The sequence below is a fragment of the Brachionichthys hirsutus genome, chromosome 22, assembly GCF_040956055.1.
Source record: "Brachionichthys hirsutus isolate HB-005 chromosome 22, CSIRO-AGI_Bhir_v1, whole genome shotgun sequence".
Taxonomy (NCBI): domain Eukaryota; kingdom Metazoa; phylum Chordata; class Actinopteri; order Lophiiformes; family Brachionichthyidae; genus Brachionichthys; species Brachionichthys hirsutus.
Window position 1 is genome coordinate 2,688,763 of NC_090918.1, and position 26,576 is coordinate 2,715,338.

General features: G+C 46.2%; 1 protein-coding gene across 1 annotated transcript in view; it reads right to left on the bottom strand.

The window, feature by feature from the left end:
• Window positions 1–22,873: 22,873 nt before the first annotated feature.
• The window catches only part of LOC137911063 (voltage-gated potassium channel KCNC2-like), a 54,209-nt gene continuing 50,506 nt past the window's right edge, over window positions 22,874–26,576 (bottom strand). Inside the window, exons 3-4 of the mRNA XM_068755485.1 lie at window positions 25,134–25,304; window positions 22,874–23,010 (exon numbers count right to left, since the gene is read on the bottom strand). Coding sequence (XP_068611586.1) covers window positions 22,874–23,010; window positions 25,134–25,304 — 308 coding nt within the window. The remainder of the gene's footprint in view (window positions 23,011–25,133; window positions 25,305–26,576) is intronic.

Consider the following 26,576-nt stretch of genomic DNA (forward strand, 5'->3'; position numbering starts at 1 on the left):
AAACGCATGGATGCAGACGGAGCCTCTGTCCAAACCGTGGCTTTCATTTCTCAAACGTCCTAAACTAGACGTCTTACCTGCCGCCCCAGCGCTGCATTCACGGCGCCGCTCCCCAGGCGCCTGATGCTGGGGTCCACAAAAGGCCGTTGCTCCCTCAGGAACAGCATGAAGGCGTTGGGAGGCTTCTTCACGTAGGGACGGCCGTCGTCCAAATTGCTGCAGGTACGAATCATGTCACGCATTTAGGGCGCCCAAGTCAACAGAGTGATTCACAACGTGTGTTGGGAGAAGACATTTTAGTCTGAACTGGAAAATGAAGAAGAGTCCATTCAGGATGAAAGTGCCCAGAGAGAGGGAACTCACCGTTTGGTCTTGGGTTTGGAGGTTTTTGGGGCCGGGCGTTCCGTTAGTGGAGGAGCAGCAGGCGGGTAGCACTGCTCCATTGTTGGGGCGTTCTGCACCGGCCACTGACCCCAGAGGTTCGGTGGCGGAGCAGCAGAGGGACACATGCTGGACGGAGTGTTCTGCGGGAGCGCGTAGAGCGGTTCTCCGTTCCTTCACAGAGACGAGACGAGCGTTAGATCACAGAAGCGGCGTGAGACCGTCAGCGGCTGCTTTCGTTCTGTCCGGCACTTACAGCATTCCGACAAACTGCAGGTGCTGGTCCATGCAGGCGGGGATGTTCAGCGCTGGGAGGTTCTGAACCTGGATGCATGAGCAGAACATGGTGCTTAGATGAGCTTCCACGGTGTCACCTGGGTTACCCCCCCCCCCTTAAAAATTTACATTGAAGTAGAAGAAGAAAATGAATTGGGGCTGGACTTACAGTCTGTAGATGAGCAAACTGCAGAGGGTTCATGAACATCTCCAGCGTCGGGAGGTTCTGTTCACCCAACTGACCCGGCATGTGCTGCGGTGGAGCAGCAGGGGGGTAAAAGTGGGCTGCAGTCTGGACGTTCCCCGGGGGGCACGCCTCTGGTGCGTCACTGCTGGGCGACGCTGTGCCCAGATCCTCCTCCATGTCGAGCAGCATGTTCAGAACATCCTCCAGGGAAACGCTGTCTGCACTCTGTGGGTCCGGACGCTCCGACTGCTCAGTCTGGTGTTGGTCGTGTTCGGGCGCTTTGCTGCTGCAACCGGCAACACACATCAACGTTAGCTCGTTTCTGGAACGGTGCTAATGAAATCATGTTTGGACTGAAACGTTGTCCTGAATAAACTGGAGGACAGGAAGGTGTTTTTCTATCTAAATAAACTCTTATTGATCCACAATTAACATCCAAAACAAAGTTGTTACCAAATATTGACCCAGTCAACACGGTTTGAGCTCCTCCCCCCAAGCGTTTCACTTTGCACCTCGTTTTTTAACAACATTGCGCGTCTCTGATGTGATTAAAGTGAATCCCATCACTTCTGATCAGCACCGGGATCCTCCGTCACTTGCACAAGTTTCAAAACGACTTTTCCCGCTTCCATCGAGCCGCGCACTGACGCGCGGTTGTTCTCCTGCAGCACCGACGCGCATCCTCGTTCCTGACGGAGATCACTCACCACTCGTGTTGCGTGTTTGTCTCCATCTTTCTGTTCTTCTCTCTCTCCTGCTGTGCGTCTTGACTCTCTGCTTCTCTGGACAACAATGAGGAGTCTGCAGGTTCGACAGCTCCATATACCTCTGCCACCAACTGACGCTTTGAACTTGACCAACTTACTGCTGGTTGTCAACAACAACGCGTAACCCTGCTGCACGCCAATGCTCATGATTTCCACAGGTGTTTCAATACCTGCGTTCTGCGTGTTTCTAAATTGGGGGGCGGCGGCGACCCCCACGATGGTTCCCATTTATTTTGGGGGCTCGTGTGACGTGCGTGTGTTTCCTCCCATCAGCTGATCGACGTGGCGCTTGAGGAGGTTCCGGCTCCAGACGCGCGATCCTCGCCGGTTCTCGTGGGCGCGCTAAAAAGCGCAAGGCCGATCTCCCCCCTATAATAAAAACCCGTTTGGACCCGATGGATTACGGTGGACATCAACATGACCGGGTCTCCATGTGGAGCGCTCATTAAATCACACACAAAGTCCCATGAAGTCATGCAGCGGGAGAGTGGGTCAAGAAAACAGTGCGTGTGTGTGTGTGTGTGTGTGTGTGAGAGAGAGAGAGCGTCTGCAGACGCATGTTCACATGTCCATAACTATAAAGCACTCAGAGGCCCGTCCGTAACGCTTCGAGTTATGCTGCTAATGAGAGACAGACAGATTTATGTTATAAATATTATAAAGAGTGTAAAACAAAATGCATTTGGCTTCCTTGAGAGTCAAAAAAAAAGGGACCAGCAGTGATTTCATGGCATCAGTATTAGTTCAAATGGAACCAGTTTCAAACCCGGCTATTCATTAGTTCCTCCTCCCGGTGCTTCACTCATACGTTACACTAACTAGTTAACTAACACTAACTAGCTGTTAGTTGAGGCCTCACAGAGGTGTGAGGCCTTGGTGCTTTGTTGAGTTGTTGCGTTTGGGCTGGCCGGTTCGGAGATGATGGCGGTGAGGATGATGTGTGTGACCTCTGTGTGTGACCTCTGTGATCCGTTTTGTTTCTGCGCCGGAGCATCTTTTTTTTAACGCTCTTGCAACAGTTTTGGGGTTTACACATAATGCCTCTTGTCAAACTCTCCGTTGGCTGCGATCGTCTTGGTGGGCGCGTATTTGATGGGATACGCGCCTCTCACCCCCCCTCCCCGAGAGACGGAGCAGCACAGCAGGGTGCCCCCGAGCAGCAGCCCCCCCCCCCCGATCTCCCTCTTCTTGAACGGGGGGGCACCTGCGGGTTGTAAAGATCCACTCTGATGTTGCATCTGGCCGGTGCTCTGAACCACGCAGGACATCCACAGACCGTCCCAGGGACTGCGCCACCACGACGTTTCAGTCGATGAAGGCGGTCACCTTCCACATGGGTAGCCCGCACGCCATCATCACCAGCAGGGAACCTGTGACGCACGGCGCCATCCCGAAAAACTCCAAACACGCAGCGAGCACGGTGCGGGTCCTCTCAGTCTGAGCTCCGGAGCCGTGCGCTCGTCGTTTATATGGGACCTCCAGAATGTCGGCACTTCGGATCAAATCCAAAACTTTGGGCCAATCAGGGGTAAATGCGTCACGGCGTCAGCCAATGAGGGAGTTTCTACAGTATAGCAGCGTTTACGCACGCCAGGTGCGCGCCAGGCCAGATGTGTTGTTGTCTTCCGGTGATTCAGAGGCTTGATGAGGGGAGTCGTTTGGATCCAGGACTGGAGCTAGTAATAATATAAACACAAAAATCTTAATGTAGATTACAGATTGGACGATGAAAGCAACAGCTATTCTATTCTGGCTCCCTCCTGCGTCTCCTGATCATTAGTCCAGCCAACAAAACGCAACAGCAGCAACGCACACAAGATGTGGGACAGGAAGAAAGTGGACCAAAGACGGATGACAAAGTTTCACCTCATAGTAAAACAATTCAACATGAATTAACAAAATAAAACCAATTATAAAGAGAAAAAAGAACCCTAATGCTGTTTAACATTCTTCAAAAATGTGAGCATATTTTCAGTTTAGCCTCCAAGTGTGGAAACATTTTTGTGTGTGTGTGTGTGTGTGTGTGTTTACTGCAGACAAAATGAGACATGTTGGTTAAAAACGGGACCATGCCTTCTGTCATGAGTCCCCATCCTTATGTCTGAGTCAGGAAGTTGCTCCATCTCCCTTATAGGGACTGGGAGGGCTGGATCAGACTGGTATTGGAGCAGTGGATGGTGGTTTAGGAATGGGGCCGGGGGGGTGCATCAGTAGATACACACAAACAGGGTGGAGGAAGAGCTTGGCTACCAAGATGAAGCCTTAAATAACATCAACAGTAAATCTGAGCTCTGCTATAAACATTTGATCAGTTTAATGTCTGGAAAGAGCGACTGTTTCCTGAGTCGGGATCAATAATAATTAGGAAAACACGCAAAAAAATCTTTACACGCCAACCACGAAATGTAAAAGTGAATCGGGTGTTGTCTATTTTTAACTGATTTGTGAATCAATAAATGGACTTGTAATAAATGTAATATTTTTTCCTGACATCATTCTGGATCAGATCCGGAAGACATTTTTCATGATGGCGCATCTCGGACCCCTTCATGACCGGGATTTTTGCTGAGTGAATTTGAATGCATATCCTCCATTATAAATAAATGGGAAAATCCAGATTTTAAATATTTACAAACAACAAAATTTATTTCAAATGAACATTAAGAAAAAAATATTTACAACATAACAAACAATATATACAGTTGTGTCGTCAGGCAGATGAATTAAATCTGCGTAACGACTGCGGTCACTGCACTCTCTGCATCTTGCTCGTCACTCCCTGCCTGTCTCTCTTCCTTTTCTTGCCCTGCACAGAAACATGAAGTCCAGTGAGATCTCGGCTCAGACGTCTGTCTGCCGATGTTGTCGTCGTGGTGACGCTACTCACGTAGTTACTTTTTCCTGACCACTCAGGGTGCTGCTGCTGGTGCAGTGATTTCTCTCCTTCGGCTTGAGCGTAATATTTATTTTTCTCCTCCAGTGAGAGCGACTTCCACTGTGGACGGATGAGAAACACACAAAACGCATGGATGCAGACGGAGCCTCTGTCCAAACCGTGGCTTTCATTTCTCAAACGTCCTAAACTAAATGTCTTACCTGCCGCCCCAGCGCTGCATTCACGGCGCCGCTCCCCAGGCGCCTGATGCTGGGGTCCACAAAAGGCCGTTGCTCCCTCAGGAACAGCATGAAGGCGTTGGGAGGCTTCTTCACGTAGGGACGGCCGTCGTCCAAATTGCTGCAGGTACGAATCATGTCACGCATTTAGGGCGCCCAAGTCAACAGAGTGATTCACAACGTGTGTTGGGAGAAGACATTTTAGTCTGAACTGGAAAATGAAGAAGAGTCCATTCAGGATGAAAGTGCCCAGAGAGAGGGAACTCACCGTTTGGTCTTGGATTTGGAGGTTTTTGGGGCCGGGCGTTCCGTTGGTGGAGGAGCAGCAGAGGGATACATGCTGGACGGAGTGTTCTGTGGGAGCGCGTAGAGCGGTTCTCCGTTCCTTCACAGAGACGAGACGAGCGTTAGATCACAGAAGCGGCGTGAGACCATCAGCGGCTGCTTTCGTTCTGTCCGGCACTTACAGCATTCCGACAAACTGCAGGTGCTGGTCCATGCATGCGGGGATGTTCAGCACTGGGAGGTTCTGAACCTGGATGCATGAGCAGAACATGGTGCTTAGATGAGCTTCCACGGTGTCGCCTGGGTTACACCCCCCCCCCCCCCTTAAAAATTTACATTGGAGTAGAAGAAGAAAATGAATTGGGGCTGGACTTACAGTCTGTAGATGAGCAAACTGCAGAGGGTTCATGTACATCTCCAGCGTCGGGAGGTTCTGTTCACCCAACTGACCCGGCATGTGCTGCGGTGGAGCAGCAGGGGGGTAAAAGTGGGCTGCAGTCTGGACGTTCCCCGGGGGGCACGCCTCTGGTGCGTCACTGCTGGGCGACGCTGTGCCCAGATCCTCCTCCATGTCGAGCAGCATGTTCAGAACATCCTCCAGGGAAGTGCAGTCTGCACTCTGTGGGTCCGGACGCTCCGACTGCTCAGTCTGGTGTTGGTCGTGTTCGGTCGCTTTGCTGCTGCAACCGGCAACACACATCAACGTTAGCTCGTTTCTGGAACGGCGCTAATGAAATCATGTTTGGACTGAAACGTTGTCCTGAATAAACTGGAGGACAGGAAGGTGTTTTTTATCTAAATAAACTCTTATTGATCCACAATTAACATCCAAAACAAAGTTGTTACCAAATATTGACCCAGTCAAGACGGTTTAAGCTCCTCCCCCCCAAACGTTTCACTTTGCACCTCGTTTTTTAACAACATTGCGCGTCTCTGATGTGATGAAAGTGAATCCCATCACTTCTGATCAGCACCGGGATCCTCCGTCACTTGCACAAGTTTCAAAACGACTTTTCCCGCTTCCATCGAGCCGCGCACTGACGCGCGGTTGTTCTCCTGCAGCACCGACGCGCATCCTCGTTCCTGACGGAGATCACTCACCACTCGTGTTGCGTGTTTGTCTCCATCTTTCTGTTCTTCTCTCTCCTGCTGTGCTTCTTGACTCTCTGCTTCTCTGGACAACAATGAGGAGTCTGCAGGTTCGACAGCTCCATATACCTCTGCCACCAACTGACGCTTTGAACTTGACCAACTTACTGCTGGTTGTCAACAACAACGCGTAACCCTGCTGCGCGCCAATGCTCATGATTTCCACAGGTGTTTCAATACCTGCGTTCTGCGTGTTTCTAAATTGGGGGGCGGCGGCGACCCCCACGATGGTTCCCATTTATTTTGGGGACTCGTGTGACGTGCGTGTGTTTCATCCCATCAGCTGATCGACGTGGCGCTTGAGGAGGTTCCGGCTCCAGACGCGCGATCCTCGCCGGTTCTCGTGGGCGCGCTAAAAAGCGCAAGGCCGATCTCCCCCTAATAAAAACCCGTTTGGACCCGATGGATTACGGTGGACATCAACATGACCGGGTCTCCATGTGGAGCGCTCATTAAATCACACACAAAGTCCCATGAAGTCATGCAGCGGGAGAGTGGGTCAAGAAAACAGTGTGTGTGTGCGTGCGTGTGTGTGTGTGTGTGTGTGTGAGAGAGAGAGCGTCTGCAGACGCATGTTCACATGTCCATAACTATAAAGCACTCAGAGGCCCGTCCGTAACGCTTCGAGTTATGCTGCTAATGAGAGACGGACAGATTTATGTTATAAATATTATAAAGAGAGTAAAACAAAATGCATTTGGCTTCATTGAGAGTCCAAAAAAAAAGGGACCAGCAGTGATTTCATGGCATCAGTATTAGTTCAAATGGAACCAGTTTCAAACCCGGCTATTCATTAGTTCCTCCTCCCGGTGCTTCACTCATACGTTACACTAACTAGTTAACTAACACTAACTAGCTGTTAGTTGAGGCCTCACAGAGGTGTGAGGCCTTGGTGCTTTGTTGAGTTGTTGCGTTTGGGCCGGCCGGTTCGGAGATGATGGCGGTGAGGATGATGTGTGTGACCTCTGTGATCCGTTTTGTTTCTGCGCCGGAGCATCTTTTTTTTAACGCACTTGCAACAGTTTTGGGGTTTACACATAATGCCTCTTGTCAAACTCTCCGTTGGCTGCGATCGTCTTGGTGGGCGCGTATTTGATGGGATACGCGCCTCTCACCCCCCCTCCCCGAGAGAAGGAGCAGCACAGCAGGGTGCCACCGAGCAGCAGCCGCCCCCCCGGTCTCCCTCTTCTTGGACGGGGGGGCACCTGCGGGTTGTAAAGATCCACTCTGATGTTGCATCTGGCCGGTGCTCTGAACCACGCAGGACATCCACAGACCGTCCCAGGGACTGCGCCACCATGACGTTTCAGTCGATGAAGGCGGTCACCTTCCACATGGGTAGCCCGCACGCCATCATCACCAGCAGGGAACCTGTGACGCACGGCGCCATCCCGAAAAACTCCAAACACGCAGCGAGCACGGTGCGGGTCCTCTCAGTCTGAGCTCCGGAGCCGTGCGCTCGTCGTTTATATGGGACCTCCAGAATGTCGGCACTTCGGATCAAATCCAAAACTTTGGGCCAATCAGGGGTAAATGCGTCACGGCGTCGGCCAATGAGGGAGTTTCTACAGTATAGCGGCGTTTACGCACGCCAGGAGCGCGCCAGGCCAGATGTGTTGTTGTCTTCCGGTGATTCAGAGGCTTGATGAGGGGAGTCGTTTGGATCCAGGACTGGAGCTAGTAATAATATAAACACAAAAATCTTAATGTAGATTACAGATTGGTAGATTAAAGCAACAGCTATTCCATTCTGGCTCCCTCCTGCGTCTCCTGATCATTAGTCCAGCCAACAAAACGCAACAGCAGCAACGCACACGAGATGTGGGACAGAAAGGAAGTGGACCAAAGACGGATGACAAAGTTTCACCTCATAGTAAAACAATTCAACATGAATTAACAAAATAAAACCAATTATAAAGAGAAAAAAGAACCCTAATGCTGTTTATTTAACCTTCTTCAAAAATGTGAGCATATTTTCAGTTTAGCCTCCAAGTGTAGAAACATTTTTGTGTGTGTGTGTGTGTGTGTGTGTGTGTGTGTGTGTGTGTGTGTGTGTGTGTGTGTTTACTGCAGACAAAATGAGGCATGTTGATTAAAAACGGGACCACGCCTTCTGTCGTGAGTCCCCATCCTTGCGTCTGAGTCAGGAAGTTGCTCCATCTCCCTTATAGGGACTGGGAGGGCTGGATCAGACTGGTATTGGAGCAGTGGATGGTGGTTTAGGAATGGGGCCGGGGGGGTGCATCAGTAGATACACACAAACAGGGTGGAGGAAGAGCTTGGCTACCAAGATAAAGCCTTAAATAACATCACCAGTAAATCTGAGCTCTGCTATAAACATTTGATCAGTTTAATGTTTGGAAAGAGCAACTGTTTCCTGAGTCGGGATCAATAATAAGTAGGAAAGCACGCAAAAAAATCTTGACACGCCAACCACGAAATGTAAAAGTGAATCGGTTGTTGTCTATTTTAACTGATTTGTGAATCAATAAATGGACTTGTAATAAATGTAATATTTTTTCCTGACATCATTCTGGATCAGATCCGGAAGACATTTTTCATGATAGTGCATCTCGGACCCCTTTATGACTGGGATTTTTGCTGAGTGAATTTGAATGCATATCCTCCATTATAAATAAATGGGAAAATCCAGATTTAAAATATTTACAAACAACAAAATTTATTTCAAATAAACATTAAGAAAAAAATATTTACAACATAACAATAAACAATATATACAGATGTGTCGTCAGGCAGATGAATTAAATCTGCGTAACGACTGCGGTCACTGCACTCTCTGCATCTTGCTCGTCACTCCCTGCCTGTCTCTCTTCCTTTTCTTGCCCTGCACAGAAACATGGAGTCCAGTGAGATCTCGGCTCAGACGTCTGTCTGCCGATGTCGTCGTGGTGACGCTACTCACGTAGTTACTTTTTCCTGACCACTCGGGGTGCTGCTGCTGGTGCAGTGATTTCTCTCCTTCGGCTTGAGCATAATATTTATTTTTCTCCTCCAGTGAGAGCGACTTCCACTGTGGACGGATGACAAACACAAAACGCATGGATGCAGACGGAGCCTCTGTCCAAACCGTGGCTTTCATTTCTCAAACGTCCTAAACTAGACGTCTTACCTGCCGCCCCAGCGCTGCATTCACGGCGCCGCTCCCCAGGCGTCTGATGCTGGGGTCCACAAAAGGCCGTTGCTCCCTCAGGAACAGCATGAAGGCGTTGGGAGGCTTCTTCACGTAGGGACGGCCGTCGTCCAAATTGCTGCGGGTACGAATCATGTCACGCATTTAGGGCGCCCAAGTCAACAGAGTGATTCACAACGTGTGTTGGGAGAAGACATTTTAGTCTGAACTGGAAAATGAAGAAGAGTCCATTCAGGATGAAGGTGCCCAGAGAGAGGGAACTCACCGTTTGGTCTTGGATTTGGAGGTTTTTGGGGCCGGGCGTTCCGTTGGTGGAGGAGCAGCAGGCGGGTAGCACTGCGCCATCGTTGGGGCGTTCTGCACCGGCCACTGACCCCAGAGGTTCGGTGGCGGAGCAGCAGAGGGACACATGCCGGACGGAGTGTTCTGCGGGAGCGCGTAGAGCGGTTCTCCGTTCCTTCACAGAGACGAGACGAGCGTTAGATCACAGAAGCGGCGTGAGACCGTCAGCGGCTGCTTTCATTCTGTCCGGCACTTACAGCATTCCGACAAACTGCAGGTGCTGGTCCATGCAGGCGGGGATGTTCAGCACTGGGAGGTTCTGAACCTGGATGCATGAGCAAAACATGGCGCTTAGATGAGCTTCCACGGTGTCACCTGGGTTACCCCCCCCCCTTAAAAATTTACATTGAAGTAGAAGAAGAAAATGAATTGGGGCTGGACTTACAGTCTGTAGATGAGCGAACTGCAGAGGGTTCATGAACATCTCCAGCGTCGGGAGGTTCTGTTCACCCAACTGACCCGGCATGTGCTGCGGTGGAGCAGCAGGGAGGTAAAAGTGGGCTGCAGTCTGGACGTTCCCCTGGGGGCACGCCTCTGGTGCGTCACTGCTGGGCGACGCTGTGCCCAGATCCTCCTCCATGTCGAGCAGCATGTTCAGAACATCCTCCAGGGAAGTGCAGTCTGCACTCTGTGGGTCCGGCTCCGACTGCTCAGTCTGGTGTTGGTCGTGTTCGGTCGCTTTGCTGCTGCAACCGGCAACACACATCAACGTTAGCTCGTTTCTGGAACGGTGCTAATGAAATCATGTTTGGACTGAAACGTTGTCCTGAATAAACTGGGGGACAGGAAGGTTTTTTTTTTTTATCTAAATAAACTCTTATTGATCCACAATTAACATCCAAAACAAAGTTGTTATCAAATATTGACCCAGTCAACACGGTTTAAGCTCCTCCCCCCAAACGTTTCACTTTGCACCTCGTTTTTTAACAACATTGCGCGTCTCTGATGTGATGAAAGTGAATCCCATCACTTCTGATCAGCACCGGGATCCTCCGTCACTTGCACAAGTTTCAAAACAACTTTCCCCGCTTCCATCGAGCCGCGCACTGACGCGCGGTTGTTCTCCTGCAGCACCGACGCGCATCCTCGTTCCTGACGGAGGTCACTCACCACTCATGTTGCGTGTTTGTCTCCATCTTTCTGTTCTTCTCTCTCTCCTGCTGTGCGTCTTGACTCTCTGCTTCTCTGGACAACAATGAGGAGTCTGCAGGTTCGACAGCTCCATATACCTCTGCCACCAACTGACGCTTTGAACTTGACCAACTTACTGCTGGTTGTCAACGACAACGCGTAACCCTGCTGCGCGCCAATGCTCATGATTTCCACAGGTGTTTCAATACCTGCGTTCTGCGTGTTTCTAAATTGGGGGGCGGCGGCGACCCCCACGATGGTTCCCATTTATTTTGGGGGCTCGTGTGACGTGCGTGTGTTTCCTCCCATCAGCTGATCGACGTGGCGCTTGAGGAGGTTCCGGCTCCAGACGCGCGATCCTCGCCGGTTCTCGTGGGCGCGCTAAAAAGCGCAAGGCCGATCTCCCCCTAATAAAAACCCGCTTGGACCCGATGGATTACGGTGGACATCAACATGACCGGGTCTCCATGTGGAGCGCTCATTAAATCACACACAAAGTCCCATGAAGTCATGCAGCGGGAGAGTGGGTCAAGAAAACAGTGTGTGTGTGTGTGTGTGTGTGTGCGTGTGTGTGTGAGAGAGAGAGCGTCTGCAGACGCATGTTCACATGTCCATAACTATAAAGCACTCAGAGGCCCGTCCGTAACGCTTCGAGTTATGCTGCTAATGAGAGACAGACAGATTTATGTTATAAATATTATAAAGAGTGTAAAACAAAATGCATTTGGCTTCCTTGAGAGTCCAAAAAAAAAAGGGACCAGCAGTGATTTCATGGCATCAGTATTAGTTCAAATGGAACCAGTTTCAAACCCGGCTATTCATTAGTTCCTCCTCCCGGTGCTTCACTCATACGTTACACTAACTAGTTAACTAACACTAACTAGCTGTTAGTTAAGGCCTCACAGAGGTGTGAGGCCTTGGTGCTTTGTGAAGTTGTTGCGTTTGGGCCGGCCGGTTCGGAGATGATGGCGGTGAGGATGATGTGTGTGACCTCTGTGTGTGACCTCTGTGATCCGTTTTGTTTCTGCGCAATAGAATGGAAATATTTTACACAACAGCGTCATTAAAACTGCAGGTGAAGAGACACCTGCGGCCTTCTTGCTGTGAGGTAACGGCGCTAACCACTGTGCCACCGTGGCTGCGATGAGACCAATAGCGCCGACCCTCAGAGTCAGGAGGCGGGGCTCCGTCCTCTTCCTCCTCTTCACCTGTCTCACCCAGCCCATCGATGGGAGTGCATCCATCCTCTATCGACGCTCCTCTCTCCTAACGAACTCTACTGTCCGCCCGCTGTTCGCCTCCGTCGACCCCATCTCCCATTCACAGAAGAGGAAGGAAACGATGACGAGGCGACTTTCCCTTTTGATTACTCCTGGAGGTCGGTTCAATGCCTTTGAACGCCTGTTAGTACACAACACGTGCAGTATATGATCTGAGTACTTTCATCACCAGTTTCCATTTACTCTGTTTTGATGCAGTATTTTTTTTTAGATTTCAATCTCAGCTGCATCAACATGAACCTGTTTTGGTTTTCCGGCGCAGTTTTCTCACCTTTATCGCCGCCATCGTCTACTTGTGTGTGAAGCAGCAGCACTTCCTGCCTATGAGGGGAGATAACAGCCTCTAAACCTCCTTCCCTCCTTGTTTCTATTCCTGCTTCTGGCTTTCCTTCATATCGAATGTTTAGGAATCCTTGATGAAGACGACCGCTCTGGTATCTCCGTTTTATCTCGTGTTTTTTTTGTTTTTTACGTTGACCCCGATGCTGCCTTCATGGTGGACAGGAAACATCAAATCAAGAGTTCTGACAGTAAGTAAAGTGAGTGTTCAGATATTTTTACTGAAGTTTTTACGGAACCAGATCAGACTTGTTCTTCGGCTGGGGGAAGAGACACTGGTGCGATTGATTTTTACATATTTGACATTTGACTGACAATTTCAAGCAAAGAAATAATGAATAATATTAATATTCGGGTTTTAAGATGATGTGACGAATGACATTTCTTCCTTTTGAATGAGAAATCACGAGGAAAAATGTCGTCCTTTCTTTTGATCGATCGGCTCAGTTCAAATGTTTGATCGTTTCATTTGTCATTTCTTGCAGCAGAAAATGATGGTCATTTGTACCAAGCGTCATCTTGATCCAAGTCTGCCGGCACATATTTGGATTCCAAATGTCCCTTTTCGCTGTGAGGACAAGAAGGAGGACTGGAAGGACTTCCGTTGTCAGATGAAAAGATAGCATTTTCTAAGGCTGAAGTTCTGCTAAAAGCTTCAAGGACAACTATTTGAGCTGTAAGAGAAAAATCTCAGCACCTTCAACTAAAGGTTAACAAATTCAATATGTCGTGGTATCCATGGATACACGATAAAGACGTTTTTATTGAAGGCTTACAGGAGAGTGACTGGTGCATATTCTTTTATCATTTTATCTTTAATTTATTTGTCACTCCTGCAGAAGTACAATGACGAGGCCATTGTACTTCTGATCAAAATAAATGAATGAAAGGTCATCCATTAAAATGGGACTATTAATTTCTACAAGTCAGAAGGAACTGCGTGTGCCGTCATAAATATGTTTCGCCACTCATTGCAGACCTCACCGGTTTCTAAGTGTCTTTGCTCAACTCCTAAAATCATACATAAATCATGGTTGACGTTTCTGTTTAGGACGAATACGTCCCGGTTTAGCAGAGTTGAACGGCGGTTGTCGGTCCGCTTCGGTAGCGCTCGACTCTTCAGCTCCATCTGTCTCGACCGGCTGGGTAGAGGTAGAGAGAGTTCTCTTTCTTAACCCTTTACAGAACACGGGGTCACGCTCAGTGAATGTCGCCAGCTGATAATGAGACGGGTGATATTCATTTGATTACTCACGACCCTGAAGGTCATTGGTACTTAACTACATTAACTACATGTGGATTAATACGGCGATAAGCTTAACGACTCCTGACTACACGAGCCGATGAAAGGGGGCTAATGGTGGTAATTACCGTGCTGATCTGTCCGTTGGAGGGTCCAGCCGGAGCTAATGCAGACAATAAAACAAGGGCCAATACCCACTGGGAGGAATGGACATCAAAATATTCACATGGATGCATTAGCTGCATGGCTAAGTGAGCGGTTTATGGAGCGTTGCATGATGATGAATAGTTTGACTTTGAGCACAACAACGGCGCCGGCACACACACACCTACTTCAAACGGTGAGTAATAGCATCTTAGCGTGGCAATATTCATTTAACCTATGTGAGTGTCAGAGCTGTTTATTCAGATCGATGCTCGGCCTGTTTCATTGGGCGCTGTGGTTGATTCACGGAAGCCTGACCTCTGTGGGCGGTCCCTGCATGATTCAACCCTGACTTCATTTTCCTCTAGAAGCATTGCCCGTCTCTGCTGTTGAGTGAGACGCGTGGACGTAAACTCCAGGGATTTAGCGTTTACCTTCACTGATATTTGAAGGGTGTGAGCTTAACACCGCTGACGTGAGCGATGGCTGGTTGAACTAAACGGCTGCAAAGGAACTTTAGTCCTCTGAACAGACGGAAATCTGCACTGCCCTCATACGTAATGCATGAAAGAAATGCAGTCGTGCATCCAGACACACACACTGCGTAACGATTGAATTAAACTTTGCAGCTGTAGTGCTGTGGTAAATAAAACAACATGACACAATAGTTAATAAGGCTCTAAAAATAAGCATCGTGCTACAGCTTTAGCTTCACGACACCAAAGGAAATGGAGCGGTTCTCATTAACTGCTTAAGGGCCTGATGCTTGATCAGCTCCACCAGAATCAGATCAGCGTGTACCCTGACTGGTTGTACGTAAGGCCTGTCTTTCCAGTATTTTCAGGAGGAAGAGGGATAATGGGCGTGTCTGCTCTGCTCTGCCGATCCGGCCTCTGCCACGCCCACGGCCGAGAGTAAGAATGAATTTACAGAAATGATCAAACTAAACTAAAGAAAAAAAAAAAACCCCGACATTATCTTTCCTTCATTCACTTTTCTGCAGGAGTGTATTACATCATCGTAAATACCATCCTGAAGTTTTTTGCACAGCTTTCTGCCTCTGGCTTAGGTTTGTGATTTTTTTTTTTTTTCTTTCATTCCCAAAAGACGCCACTTAAGGGTGCGTTCCCACTGGCCCAAACGGAGCGGATTATCCGAGGAACGGAAATCTGGTCAGTTTAAAAGGGAGCAAACGGCGGCAGTGGGAACTACTTGCAGGAGGAATAGTTGCTGTGTATATATCACTCAGATATCAGATAAGAGCCCGGCTGTCGGCCCCTTGCTATGCTCTGCTCCCCAACAGCAACAATAGACGGCTCAAACCCTGTTAAATTACCCAGTGATTGCTTTTTCGCTTCTCTGTCCATCTCCATAAATTCAGTGTAAGTGTTCATTGACCCGCCTGGCTGTGGTCAACCATTAGACTCCACATCCCTCGCTCGCTCCTTCCTGTTTGCTCAGAGTGAATGTTGGCTTGACTGATACATCACAAAGGTCTCGCTGTCCTTCTCTGACTATCCTGGAGTTCATTGCTTTGTTCCTCCCTCTCTGCCATTTTTTTTCTTTTCATACGAGGGCAGACATATCATCATAGTCTTGTGTGTTGGAAGATGGCTGACAGATTTATAAAGGATGTAAAATGTTTGAAAATGAAAAATACTTGACGTCTAGCCATCAAGTATTGACATTAATAGTTATTAGATTTACACCATGCAAAATGCACATTTAGAGTAAATAGTTAAATCAAGCTAGTTTTTTTAATCTTAACTTAATGAGTACTTAAATAACTACTGATTTCACATATCAGCTAATAAATAAAAATAAAAAAGCGTTCACAACATATAAAATGTAGCCAGTTTTATGTCTGTCCCAAAATTTAGTGAAAGGAGTGACAGATTTAATTAAAATTAAATTAAATTGTATTTCTATAGCGCCAGATCATAACAGAAAGTCATCTCAAGGCACTTTACAGATGTAGCAGGGAAAGACAGAACCCAACTTGACCCACAAGAGCAAGCACCTTGGAGACAGAGGCAAGAAAAAACTTCCTTTTATTAGGCAGAAACCTTGGACAGAACCTAAGGCTCGGTGATTTATCTAAAAATTTCCTAATACCTCACTCAGAAATTTCAATGCAAATGTCAGTTTGAATTTTCTCTGCCTTCCTCTGTGGTCTGTTTTTCTATTTCTTCCACTCATATGTGCACGCAGCATACGACGGCGCCAAATGGAAAAGGCTCGGAGCATCTGATGGCCTTCTGTCATGCAAAGTTGCCACTCTCAGAGCGATTATATTTCATTACAGTGGAAATGGGAGAACAGGGTTTCCTGAAGATCAATATCCTCACCTCCCCTCCCAATACAAAACACACACACACACTACTTGATTATTGTGTTTTTCTTGTTACCTCCTCTTTCTTCATTAGTGTTGCTATTGAGAGCAGCGGGCATGAATGAGTTTTGAATTTTTGTCAGAATTACTCGATCTGTTTCATCACAGCTGCCATCTCTTTGTGTTTGCACTGATTGCAGGATGCAAGCTGCATGTATTTAATACACACAGTATTTAATACATACAGCCAGGGTGTGTAAATACACACGCTTGTTTATTGGATGTGAAAACAAGGTGTATCCTGTTAGTTTGGGACTCGATCGGGCCTCCAGTTAGTTTATGGATGTTTGAATCACGGCCATCTGAATTAATCACGGTTTGGAGGAGGGAAGTCGGGTGCTGTAATCTGCCCTTTAACCCAGAATAAGTCTCCAGCCACCACCGATACATTAGAATGCATCTCTGCGATTGCTTCTGGCAATAAATCCGGCAGATAATTAAGTGCAGTTAAAATGGATTCAGTTCCCACACCTTTAATTCTATATTAAACATGAAACATTTTCTCACCTGCTTGGCTCTTTAACTCTGAAACACGTGATGACTATAATTTCAAATCTGTGATCCAAACCTACATTTCCATCCAGTTATTAATCCTTTGTGTGTTTGCGCAGTACAACGCTGTCAGTGATCACACAGCACGTTGGATGTTGATGACGTCGGGCCAGCATTAACAACAAATCACAGGCTGACAGATGTCCTGCTGGGAGAATCTCCAAAACCGAGAAGGTGTGGAGTGGGAAAGACACGGGCAAAACGTGTAGTCGCATTACCTCAAACAACGGCCCTACAGCCATTCTCAATAATATTAGATGCACTAAAAAGCTGCAGAAAGGTCACAAGTTTACTGCCTGCTATGAGTGAGATCAAAAATCCACGTGTTAAATGTCACCTGCTAATTCAACTGCTGCTCACAGCTACTGATGCAATGAGGTGCACAGACTCACCTTGACTCAACCGGCTCCTTAACGCACTGCTGGGCGATTTCCTCCTGCGATCTCGTGCTGCAATCACACAGAGGCAAGTTGAGCTGGATAAGAGGCTTCGGCTGATCAATGGAATGTCTGTGAAATATTTAATACTTCCCTTTCCTGCTGCTCCTCATTCAGACTTAATGGCTCGGCATGCCAGGCGCTGCGACTTCTTCGGGAGAACTCTGGGTTCCTGATGTTGGGAATTTTACCAGTCTTTCCTCTCCATAAGATGTGAATCTTTCACACATTGGTTAACCCGTCACATCACTTCCGGCTGAGCTGAGGCATATAAAACAGATTTTGACTGGCTGAAAATGCACGAAAGGTGGCGGGAGATGAAAAGATTGAAATGCGTCTGTCATAATGGTCTCATTCTGTCTTTGTGGATTTATTTCTCATCTGTGTTTACAGTCACAAGGATATCTTGGTCAGCTCCTTCTAGCATCTGTTGCCACTGCGGTCTTTTTATACTTTAGAGTAGAAAATGAACTTGGGGTTTTTTTCCAGAAGAAATGTGTTTGATCTGGGAAAGCAAAGTTCCTGAATTAAAGGTCCCATTTTATGAAAAAGCCACTTTTCCCATGTTTCATCTCCACTATTATCTTAAGGCAGTTAACACAATTCCCAGACACTTGTATGAAATATCTGTGACAGTCTTTGGTGAAAATAGGGTATAATATGTGACCTTTAACATATCCAACACTCTTCCTGCACCTAAATAAAGGTTGAAAATTCAAAACTACATAGGAGTGCATTTCAGTGTACAATATGTTTACAGTATTGAAGTGGAGGAGCATTCAACTCACTTCCTGCAGCAGCTGCAGTGTCTTAACTGAGCAACCCTCATCTCATCTGTGCTGTCTGATTTGTTTGTTTTTGTTGATTCCAAGAGCTGATGCTGGTATTTACAGATGCTGCGTGTCCCAGCACTTAGCCCGTGCTCCGACTCGCTAGTAAGGGGCTCTATATCAGCATCTGAGTAATTTAGAGCGTTCTTTTGGATTTTGAGCATGCACCTCGAACACTGCATGTAAAATAGAACCCCATTCTACAGGCTGATTCACTCTGCCCTTTACGCCAGTATAATTACATGGCACTTATCAAGATTTAAAGGTCCCATATTCTACCCTTTCTCCACAAGTTAATGCAGTTCCAAAACACTTATCTGTGAAATATCTGTGCCAGTCTTTGGTCAAAATATCAAACAGATGCTGCAGGACAGCGTCCGTCATTTCTGTCTCAAACCGCTCTGCCAGAAACGCTCCAAACCCGGTGAGCAAAAGTACGTTCATAGCGCTCACGCTACCATGCAGGAGACAGAGGGAGAGCTGGATGTGTGGAGCACAATCAGGGGGAGAGTGTCTCACACACACACACACACACACACAGCGCGATGACGCCAATAATCTCTGGGTGTAATAAAAAATCTTTTGAATCATGAAGGCTTTATTTTAAACTTCTCCCTCATTTACTTGTCACACCAAGACAAACATCTTGCAGATCTGAACGACTAGAGCGTGTGGTTTCAGCTCGATCTGCCGAGCTGGAAATAAAACCAAAATGTCTTGGTTTGCATCATGTGAATTTCTTATGCTCTACAATACTGTGAAATATATATTAACATGACAATAAATGAATTCATGTAATTTGATCAACTCTACATCCAATAGGAGACCAAAACACTAACTGGAAATGAAATGCTGACCAGAATAATAACTCTACACACACACATGCACGTGTATACACAACTGTTGGGCTGTTCTGGGTGATGCATGTGTGAACAAAGAAGTTTCAAGCAGCTTCTGTTGCTATATTCATGTCTGAAATTAGTATTTCCAGCAGCTGCCGCCTTGCAGGCCGCCCCCTCCCCAGGCGTGGTTAGAGGGTGTTTGGAGGTGAAGGAGTGGGAAGGCTAAGGAAAGGGAGAGAGCGAGAAGAGTCGTGTCCTGAAAAACAACTTCCCAGTTTACATCTCTTTGGCTTGTCTGTGGCTGTTTCCATGGCAATGGGAGTAAAGATAGTTGGGAGTTGTCAGAGATACCGTGTTCCATGTGGTGCTGATTATCTCCAATAGTGGGTTAAAGCAAGTGATGAAGATGAGAGGGAAACTGAAAATGTGAGGTTTGCTGTGTTCACATGTTGGAGGGAGCAGAAAGCTTATTGGTTTAGTTGAGATTCTAAACGTGACTTTTCCCACCAATGCCTTTTATATAAAAATGAGAAGCAGGTTTTTAATCATAGAAAACAATTTACCAATTCTATTGGTAAATGTGATCTAGTAAAAACTAATGGCAACATTTATGATGAGACGAAACCGCTTTTAATTGAGACGACATCAAAGCAGATTGATGATTCATTTCCACCTCCACCGGGGACGTTCTGTTTTCACCAGCATCTGTTTGTTTATTTGTCTGTGCGTTTGCAGCATTCCAAAAAAAAGTACTTGACATATGTTCATGTTCAAACTCAGAGCTGAAATGCAGCAAGGAAAAATCCATTAAATATTTAAGGGGATCAGATTCAAGGCCAGGATATTTTTTAACATTGCACCGTAATTATGCACGCTCAACAGATTATTTAAATGACCGGGTGGGTGGGGCAAATGCAAAACGTGTTTTCTTCTGCGTGTACTTTGATGCTTGACCTCAGTGAGGTTAAATATTTAAATATATATCCTCTGAAATGGGGCTACAAACTGCGCAAAACAAGCTTGTCAATGAGACTATTCTTTGTGACACTTGATTACTGCTACAGCTTCTACAGTGTATACTAGTTCTACTACTGTGATAATAGATTGTCCATTAAACAAGGTGTCAAAGATAAATGAGACCATGTGATAAACCTTAAATGACTTTCAGGAGAGGAAAAGATCAGACCAAGCAAAGAAAGGAGGAACAAGTTAAAAGATAAATCATTTATGTGGCTCTCTCACAAAGCATTTACCTTCACATTGTTTTTAAAGTGATATACAGTTTGCCATCTTATTATTATTATATATATATTTCTTTTACAGTTTGACATGTTTTCTTTTTCAGCATGCACTTTAGAATGCCAACAAAAGGCTCCACAAATACAGACTTCAAACTAGAATTTTCCTCACAGTGAAACATACGAAACATGAACCCGGCTGAAAAGCCTGACAGTTAGAGGACACGACGGGGAAGCACAGCATCAGACTACCGTTACTTTCACAGGTAAGAGCAACGTGCTCAACAGTAAGACACAAAAATACACCTTCTGGACTAAAAAAAATAAACACCTTTTATTTTTTCCCCAAGTCACGTTATCCTAATAATACACACACAAAAAAATAGTACTCCTTTATCAATTCAAAGAGTAAAGCAGCGTGTGTAATATGTGAGGAGGGCTGTGGGTGCAGGGTCGCCACCTACATGACACACAAGCGCCTCTGCAGCTGCATTTTCTACATGTTTGGCCGTCTTTTTTCATGGCAGATGAAATCACAGTGTGGATCGGCTTTTTTTTTTTTTGCTCATTGTAAATCTGACCTGGGGTGGGGGGGTGGGGGGGTCCCACTGCAAAACTTTGTTGAAGTCTGCTACACTTTTTGCTCCGCCACCAGGAGTCATATATTTAAATATTTAGACGAGATACTAGCTGCACATTAATGCACGGCAGGGGGGGGGGGGGGGCGCTTCTGCAACATCACACAGGGGAATCTGTCCTGAAACTACCTTTCAGCTTGCTTATCTTACCCTGGAACTTTAGGACACACACATTTAACACACAGCAGAGCAAAGTTAGCGAGGGAAACAGAAGCAGAGAGGACCGTACTGCCACATGTACTCAACGTTTGTTTCTCTATACTTTATATACTGTATGTAGAGTTTCATATATGAATACACTCTACTGTCAGAACACAAAGTGCTTCCACATATACATCTTAACACACTTACTGTGATGGCCAGCGAGAAAAGTGATCGACATTGAGAGCGGTGCAACTTGGCATACCTTGTTAGCTGGCTCGCCATCAAGAGATAGTTGCGTGGCCCAGATATGCTGTGTTGTCTTATTTACAAGAGCAAAATCTATACAGCAAACATGTCCAGTTTGCGTTGCTTTCTTTTATTGTCCTCCAGACAAAGAAAAGAAAAATCAAGCAAACATAAACGCTCCTCAAAGTCCTCCCAGGATTTTCTTGTTGATTATTTAGTTCCCGTCCCGCCATTGGCTAGGCAACTGTAAGTCAGTGGGTTTTCCGTGCCTCCTTGTCCATATTGTCCTGCAGGAGCGTCCTTATGGCTCTAAATGGTATCCTCCCACTGCGATTGGTCCTCATACTGGTGACTCATCCCACCGTCTTTCAAAGAGGAAATGAATTGTCTGAATAGAACGCAAACACATCTCTAAATATCAGAAATGCATAATCTGTCTTTTTTGAAAAACATGCCATTCACACACTGACTTACTTCATCATTTGCACAGGAACACAGAACACGTGTGTAATAAAGTGATTTCAGATTGTGTGTGTGTGTGTGTGTTCAATAATTCGGTGCACAGACAAAGAGGAATGTTTGCACGAGCTCTTTTTTTTTTTTTAATTGTGTGACTTTTTGCAGTGCTAAATCTGGAATGCTTCGAGTTGTGAGCCAGTTGCCAAGCAACCATCTGCTTCTGGCGTAGACCTACCACAGGGATGGGTGAAGGACGTGGCTGCATTGTAATTTGTGCTGTCCCACACCTGTTGCTGCGCACGGCCAATTTATGTCGGTGATGAAAAACAGTGGATGGATAAATGACAAAGCAGGTGTAGTGAGGCATTCTGCAGCAGAGGAATGGAGGTCAGTGTCTGGTTTGATAATAGGAAATGCAAAAGAAACATGATGCAAAACGTGTCTGCGCGGTGCACATGAAGGAATCACTTCAGCACCATTGAATGACCCATGTTTTAGCACACACACACAACACACACACAAGTATGGGCAATGTTTCCTTCGTGCTCATTCAAAAGGTTACCTTTCCAACCCCCCCCCCCCCCCTCCCACACACACACACACACACACACACACACACACACACACACACGCCATTAAGAAATAACGCGGCTCTCCGCTTGTGTGAAACCAGTAAAGACAATCTCGACAGCACTTTGGTGGCAATCCATCAGAGAAACACAAAAGTGGGGCCAAAGTTTAACGTTAATTGTAGGTAGACATGCAGAAATAAACACTCTGGTTTTATTTCCAATGCATTTCGTTCCTATACAGGTATGCACACGCACACACACACACACACACACACTGTATCTGTCTTGCAGACAAGGTTACAGGATGATCTATGCAGAATCGTGAACTGTTGCCCAGCAGCAGGTGAAGACAAATCCAAAGACCAACTCAGTCATATGAGGTTAAAATGAAGTGACTCTCTCTCTTTCTCTCTTTTTTGGAAGCACTAAATAAAGCAACATCTATTATCCCTGATTATTAATTAGTCTTTGATTAAATATTTTGTCTGCTACTTCTGAAGCCACCTGTCAGTGTCCACAGCCACATCAAACTGAAGGGAACTCACAGACTAGTTACTTAGGGACCTTCAAAGGAAAAAAATGGGGGTTTACCAAACGGCTAACAGTAGTCTTAGCTACAAAGTTAGGAACTTATCCACCAGTCACAATATGTAGAACAGTTAAAATACCAAAGACGAGTGGGTTGCTAGGGGGGGGCAGGATGTAGGTAATGTTAGGTCAAAGAGCTGGACATCTCACAGGATGGAGGGGATAGGTGAGCGGGAGCGCCGCAGTGGGCAGGGCGATCCGTAGGGCGAGGTCACGGGGGACAACCTCAGGGCGTTACCAGTCATGCCAGCTATGTTGTTTAAGCTCCTGGATTTCTCATAGCCTTCAGATGGGAGGGGGGGGGGGGCGCGACAGAGCGGTGGTGATGGTTGTTGTGCAGGAACAGGACATGAACATACGCAGGCAGGCAGGCAGGCAGGCAGGCAGGCAGGCAACAATCCGATTCCGAGCCAGCCGAGTGAACCGAGACAAGACAGGAGACAGGAGTGAGACAGAGCAACAGTAAGACGCCCGTAAGGTGAGCGAGTGCAACAGCACATTTCCTGACAATGACACTGGGGCAGATTGGAGTTCTTGACAGGCATATGTTTAGAGCTGGAGCTGCTCTCCAAGGAGAAATAACCCAATCGGCCGAGTTCATCTTCAGTGGGTGGAGCTGCAGAAGCACATTGTTTCAGGTGGAAGAGGCACTTAGACTGGAAACCCGATCTAAGGATACAGTGCACTGTCCCGTTGAACTTCAACTCAACGACCTTTGATTTCCAGCTTGAAGCAGTCCTGGTGCGATAGCAGCACTATGAGAGCATGAACTGGTGAGGTAGTTAACTCCTGATAGAACGGTATTATCCATGGTTTAATACTTCTACATTACAGTGCAGATTAGCACAGCACTATTGTCTCAAAATGCTTGAGCAATATTAGAGGATTTAATCCGATGAATATGCTTTAGGCTGGATGCGGAGTCTGAATGTGACTTTGGTGCAGCTGCAGTCTTTTGCTATTTACTGCTTATCTAATCAGCTGCTGCATTTACATTATGTGAACTGCTCACTTTTAGTGCACGACCTTTTGTGATTTCAAAAATCACATGCAACAGCAGCTCTGTTTTCCGGTAATTCAACTGGAGCTTGGGTCAAAGGTCAAGCCCTATTGGAGTCTGACCTTTCCACTGTCCAATGCCTTGTTTTGAGGCTGAAGGACGTAACGTCTTAACAACCCCGTCAGCAAGTCAGAAGTCAAGTCACGTAAATTGCATTTCTCCTTTGATATTATGCTCACTTTTTAAAGACTTCTTTGTGTAGAAACTCTGCCCTGCCAACGTTTTGAGCGTTTTCCATAATTAGCATGTAACGACTAAACACACGGTCATTCCGTTATGCAAATTGCACGGACTTAACCCTCACAAGCAGCAACAGGTTTTGATTGTAGTCTAGAAAAAGGTGTTGCAGGCTTGATCTGGTTTGGGTCTCTCAATGAGGAGTTCAGGTATTTATAGAGGGTTGATGCATTTTTGCTGCAGCGACTGTGACGTGACATCCAGGTAAACTCGGGTGTTACTTCTGATACCAATCCGGTTTGCTTCGGTCAAGCGGGTTCAGACTGCAGCTATTTCAAGCGTTGGCTAATTGAAGCTCTGCTACACTAAACGGAAGACAATTTCTTGGGTCAAAATGTTTATGCATGAGTGTCTTTTTTACATCGTTTGCTGGTCTGATGTGTTAGATGAGGCAAAATATATTTACTTGATTTGAATTTCTTATTAACTGCCGATTCAGAGTCTTTCTAAGCAGCCTGGGGTCAATGTGATGACGAAGAAGCAAAATCTATCACTCAAATGATTACATTCTGTGATTGTAAGATATCTGAAGTATTTGCTGTGCATCGTCACCACAGGGGCATTTGGCATTTTAGTAGCGAGCTGGGGATGAGCGGTAAATAAGACAATGGGTTGGAAATGTATTCTTGTGTTTCCAGGCAACAAGAAAACATGAATACATTGCAAAGAAAGCATCAGTTGCATGGACACGGTTGCTCCTCAGATTTGCCAAAAAATTGTGCAGCGTGTCACTGCTGAGAGCCACGACAGCAGATCCACAGGTTACGTTGCCTGAGGTGACTACAGATATCTGTTAAATCCTAAGGTGTATTTATAGGCCTTCAAAAGGCAGCACGGTGGCACAGTGGTTAGCGCCGTTGCCTCGAAGCAAGAAGGTCGCAGGTTAAATAAATAAATATGTGATATGAACTACTGTTTATTCAAAAAAAGAAAAGAAAAGCAGTGATCACAGAAAATCCCTTTCAGATCAATCTAACCCAGATCGATAAATGAGAATTGAATCAGCATTGATGCACGAGAGAATGCATGGATTTCAAAATGATACTTCCACAAAAGAGAAGACTCCACTTTTAAAAACCAAAGGCAATGGCATCGTCACGTGTAGTTACCTGTTTTTCGCAGCCCTCCATCTGTGGGGCAGGAGTAGTCACTAGCAGCCAGTAGAAAACACGTCCCCCCACTACGCTGGTCCTGCTCCCGGGTGCTGGACCTTCGCATGGGGACCCTCTCCTCCGGAGACATGGTTAGGTCACTGCCCCCACTGCAGTCCGCTGACAGCACTGTGGTGAGGCAGGCGAGGAGAATGAAATTCAGTGGTTCCTGTTTAACGGTGAAAACCCACTTACTTCAATTCATACTACAAGTACTTGAATTGAAGAGTTAGAAGTGTTGAACCTGAGCTCACGACAGCTTCAGTAACAGAAAAAAACCTAAAACAATTGACTTGCCACACCATCGACGCTTCTGTGATAGCATCTGTAATTGCCTGATTTTTAACAGAGATACTAAATAATTAGACAATACGATGGTTATAAATAGGACACAAGACACAAGTTGCTGGGCAACTAAAAGTACTTCCTTCCAGTCTGGTTTTTAGTGGTTAGAAGGCTCAATGCAGGAGGAACAATTGATAACCAAACCTCCATTTCTATGGATTATTTATAGGCGGGGCCGTTAACAGACTTGCTGGAGCCCGGGACAAGTAGGAACCATATGGGCCCCTCCCAATCCACACCGAATAATCCTCCACGACATCTACCCATTAATTTAAATCAAATAGCCACACAACAGAAATGTGAAAATTACTCATAATGACAAAAACTGATGCTTGCAGGTTTTATGTGTGTGTGCAGACAAATTATTGTAATCAAACCATCGGTTGGATGCAAGGCTGTGTGCAGCCTTGGGCTGTCATGCATCTGTCATACATGTTCTTATCAGCTCACAATTGTTGATTTTGCGGTAATTAAGCCCATTTTAACTTTGACAAAAACGTTTTGAACAAAGTTAATTCCATAACTTGTGTTTGACGTTATTTTTCTTTATTCACTTGGATGGTTTTGATCCTTGATTGATGGAGTTATGTGGGTTTCATAACCTGACAAATTAAAAGGATTTATGTTACAACAGAGCAACAAGAAAACATATTTTTTCTTTGCAACTGTAATGTTTTTAACTTGAATAAGCCATAAAATCAGAGTTATTTATCGGTAAGGTGTAATTACATTTATTTTACATTATATTCAGTTACATTTATAAGTTACATCTGGCCCTTTGAGGACAGCCATTATGCTGATGTGGCCCTCGGTGAATATGAGTTTAACACCCCTGCCGCAGCTAGGCTAACACGAAGCACCAGCCCTATTGACCCCTCTGCTCACACAGGTCTCATGAGTGAAGAATTCATGAACTTCTTCATTAACAAAATCGAATCTATTAGGGACGATATTCATCAGAATCTGCCTACTTGTGGCAAAACCCATCCCTGAGCAATGGAATTAGAGATACTGTCAATAACGCTGAACAGGATGGTATGGATTCAAATGCAGAGG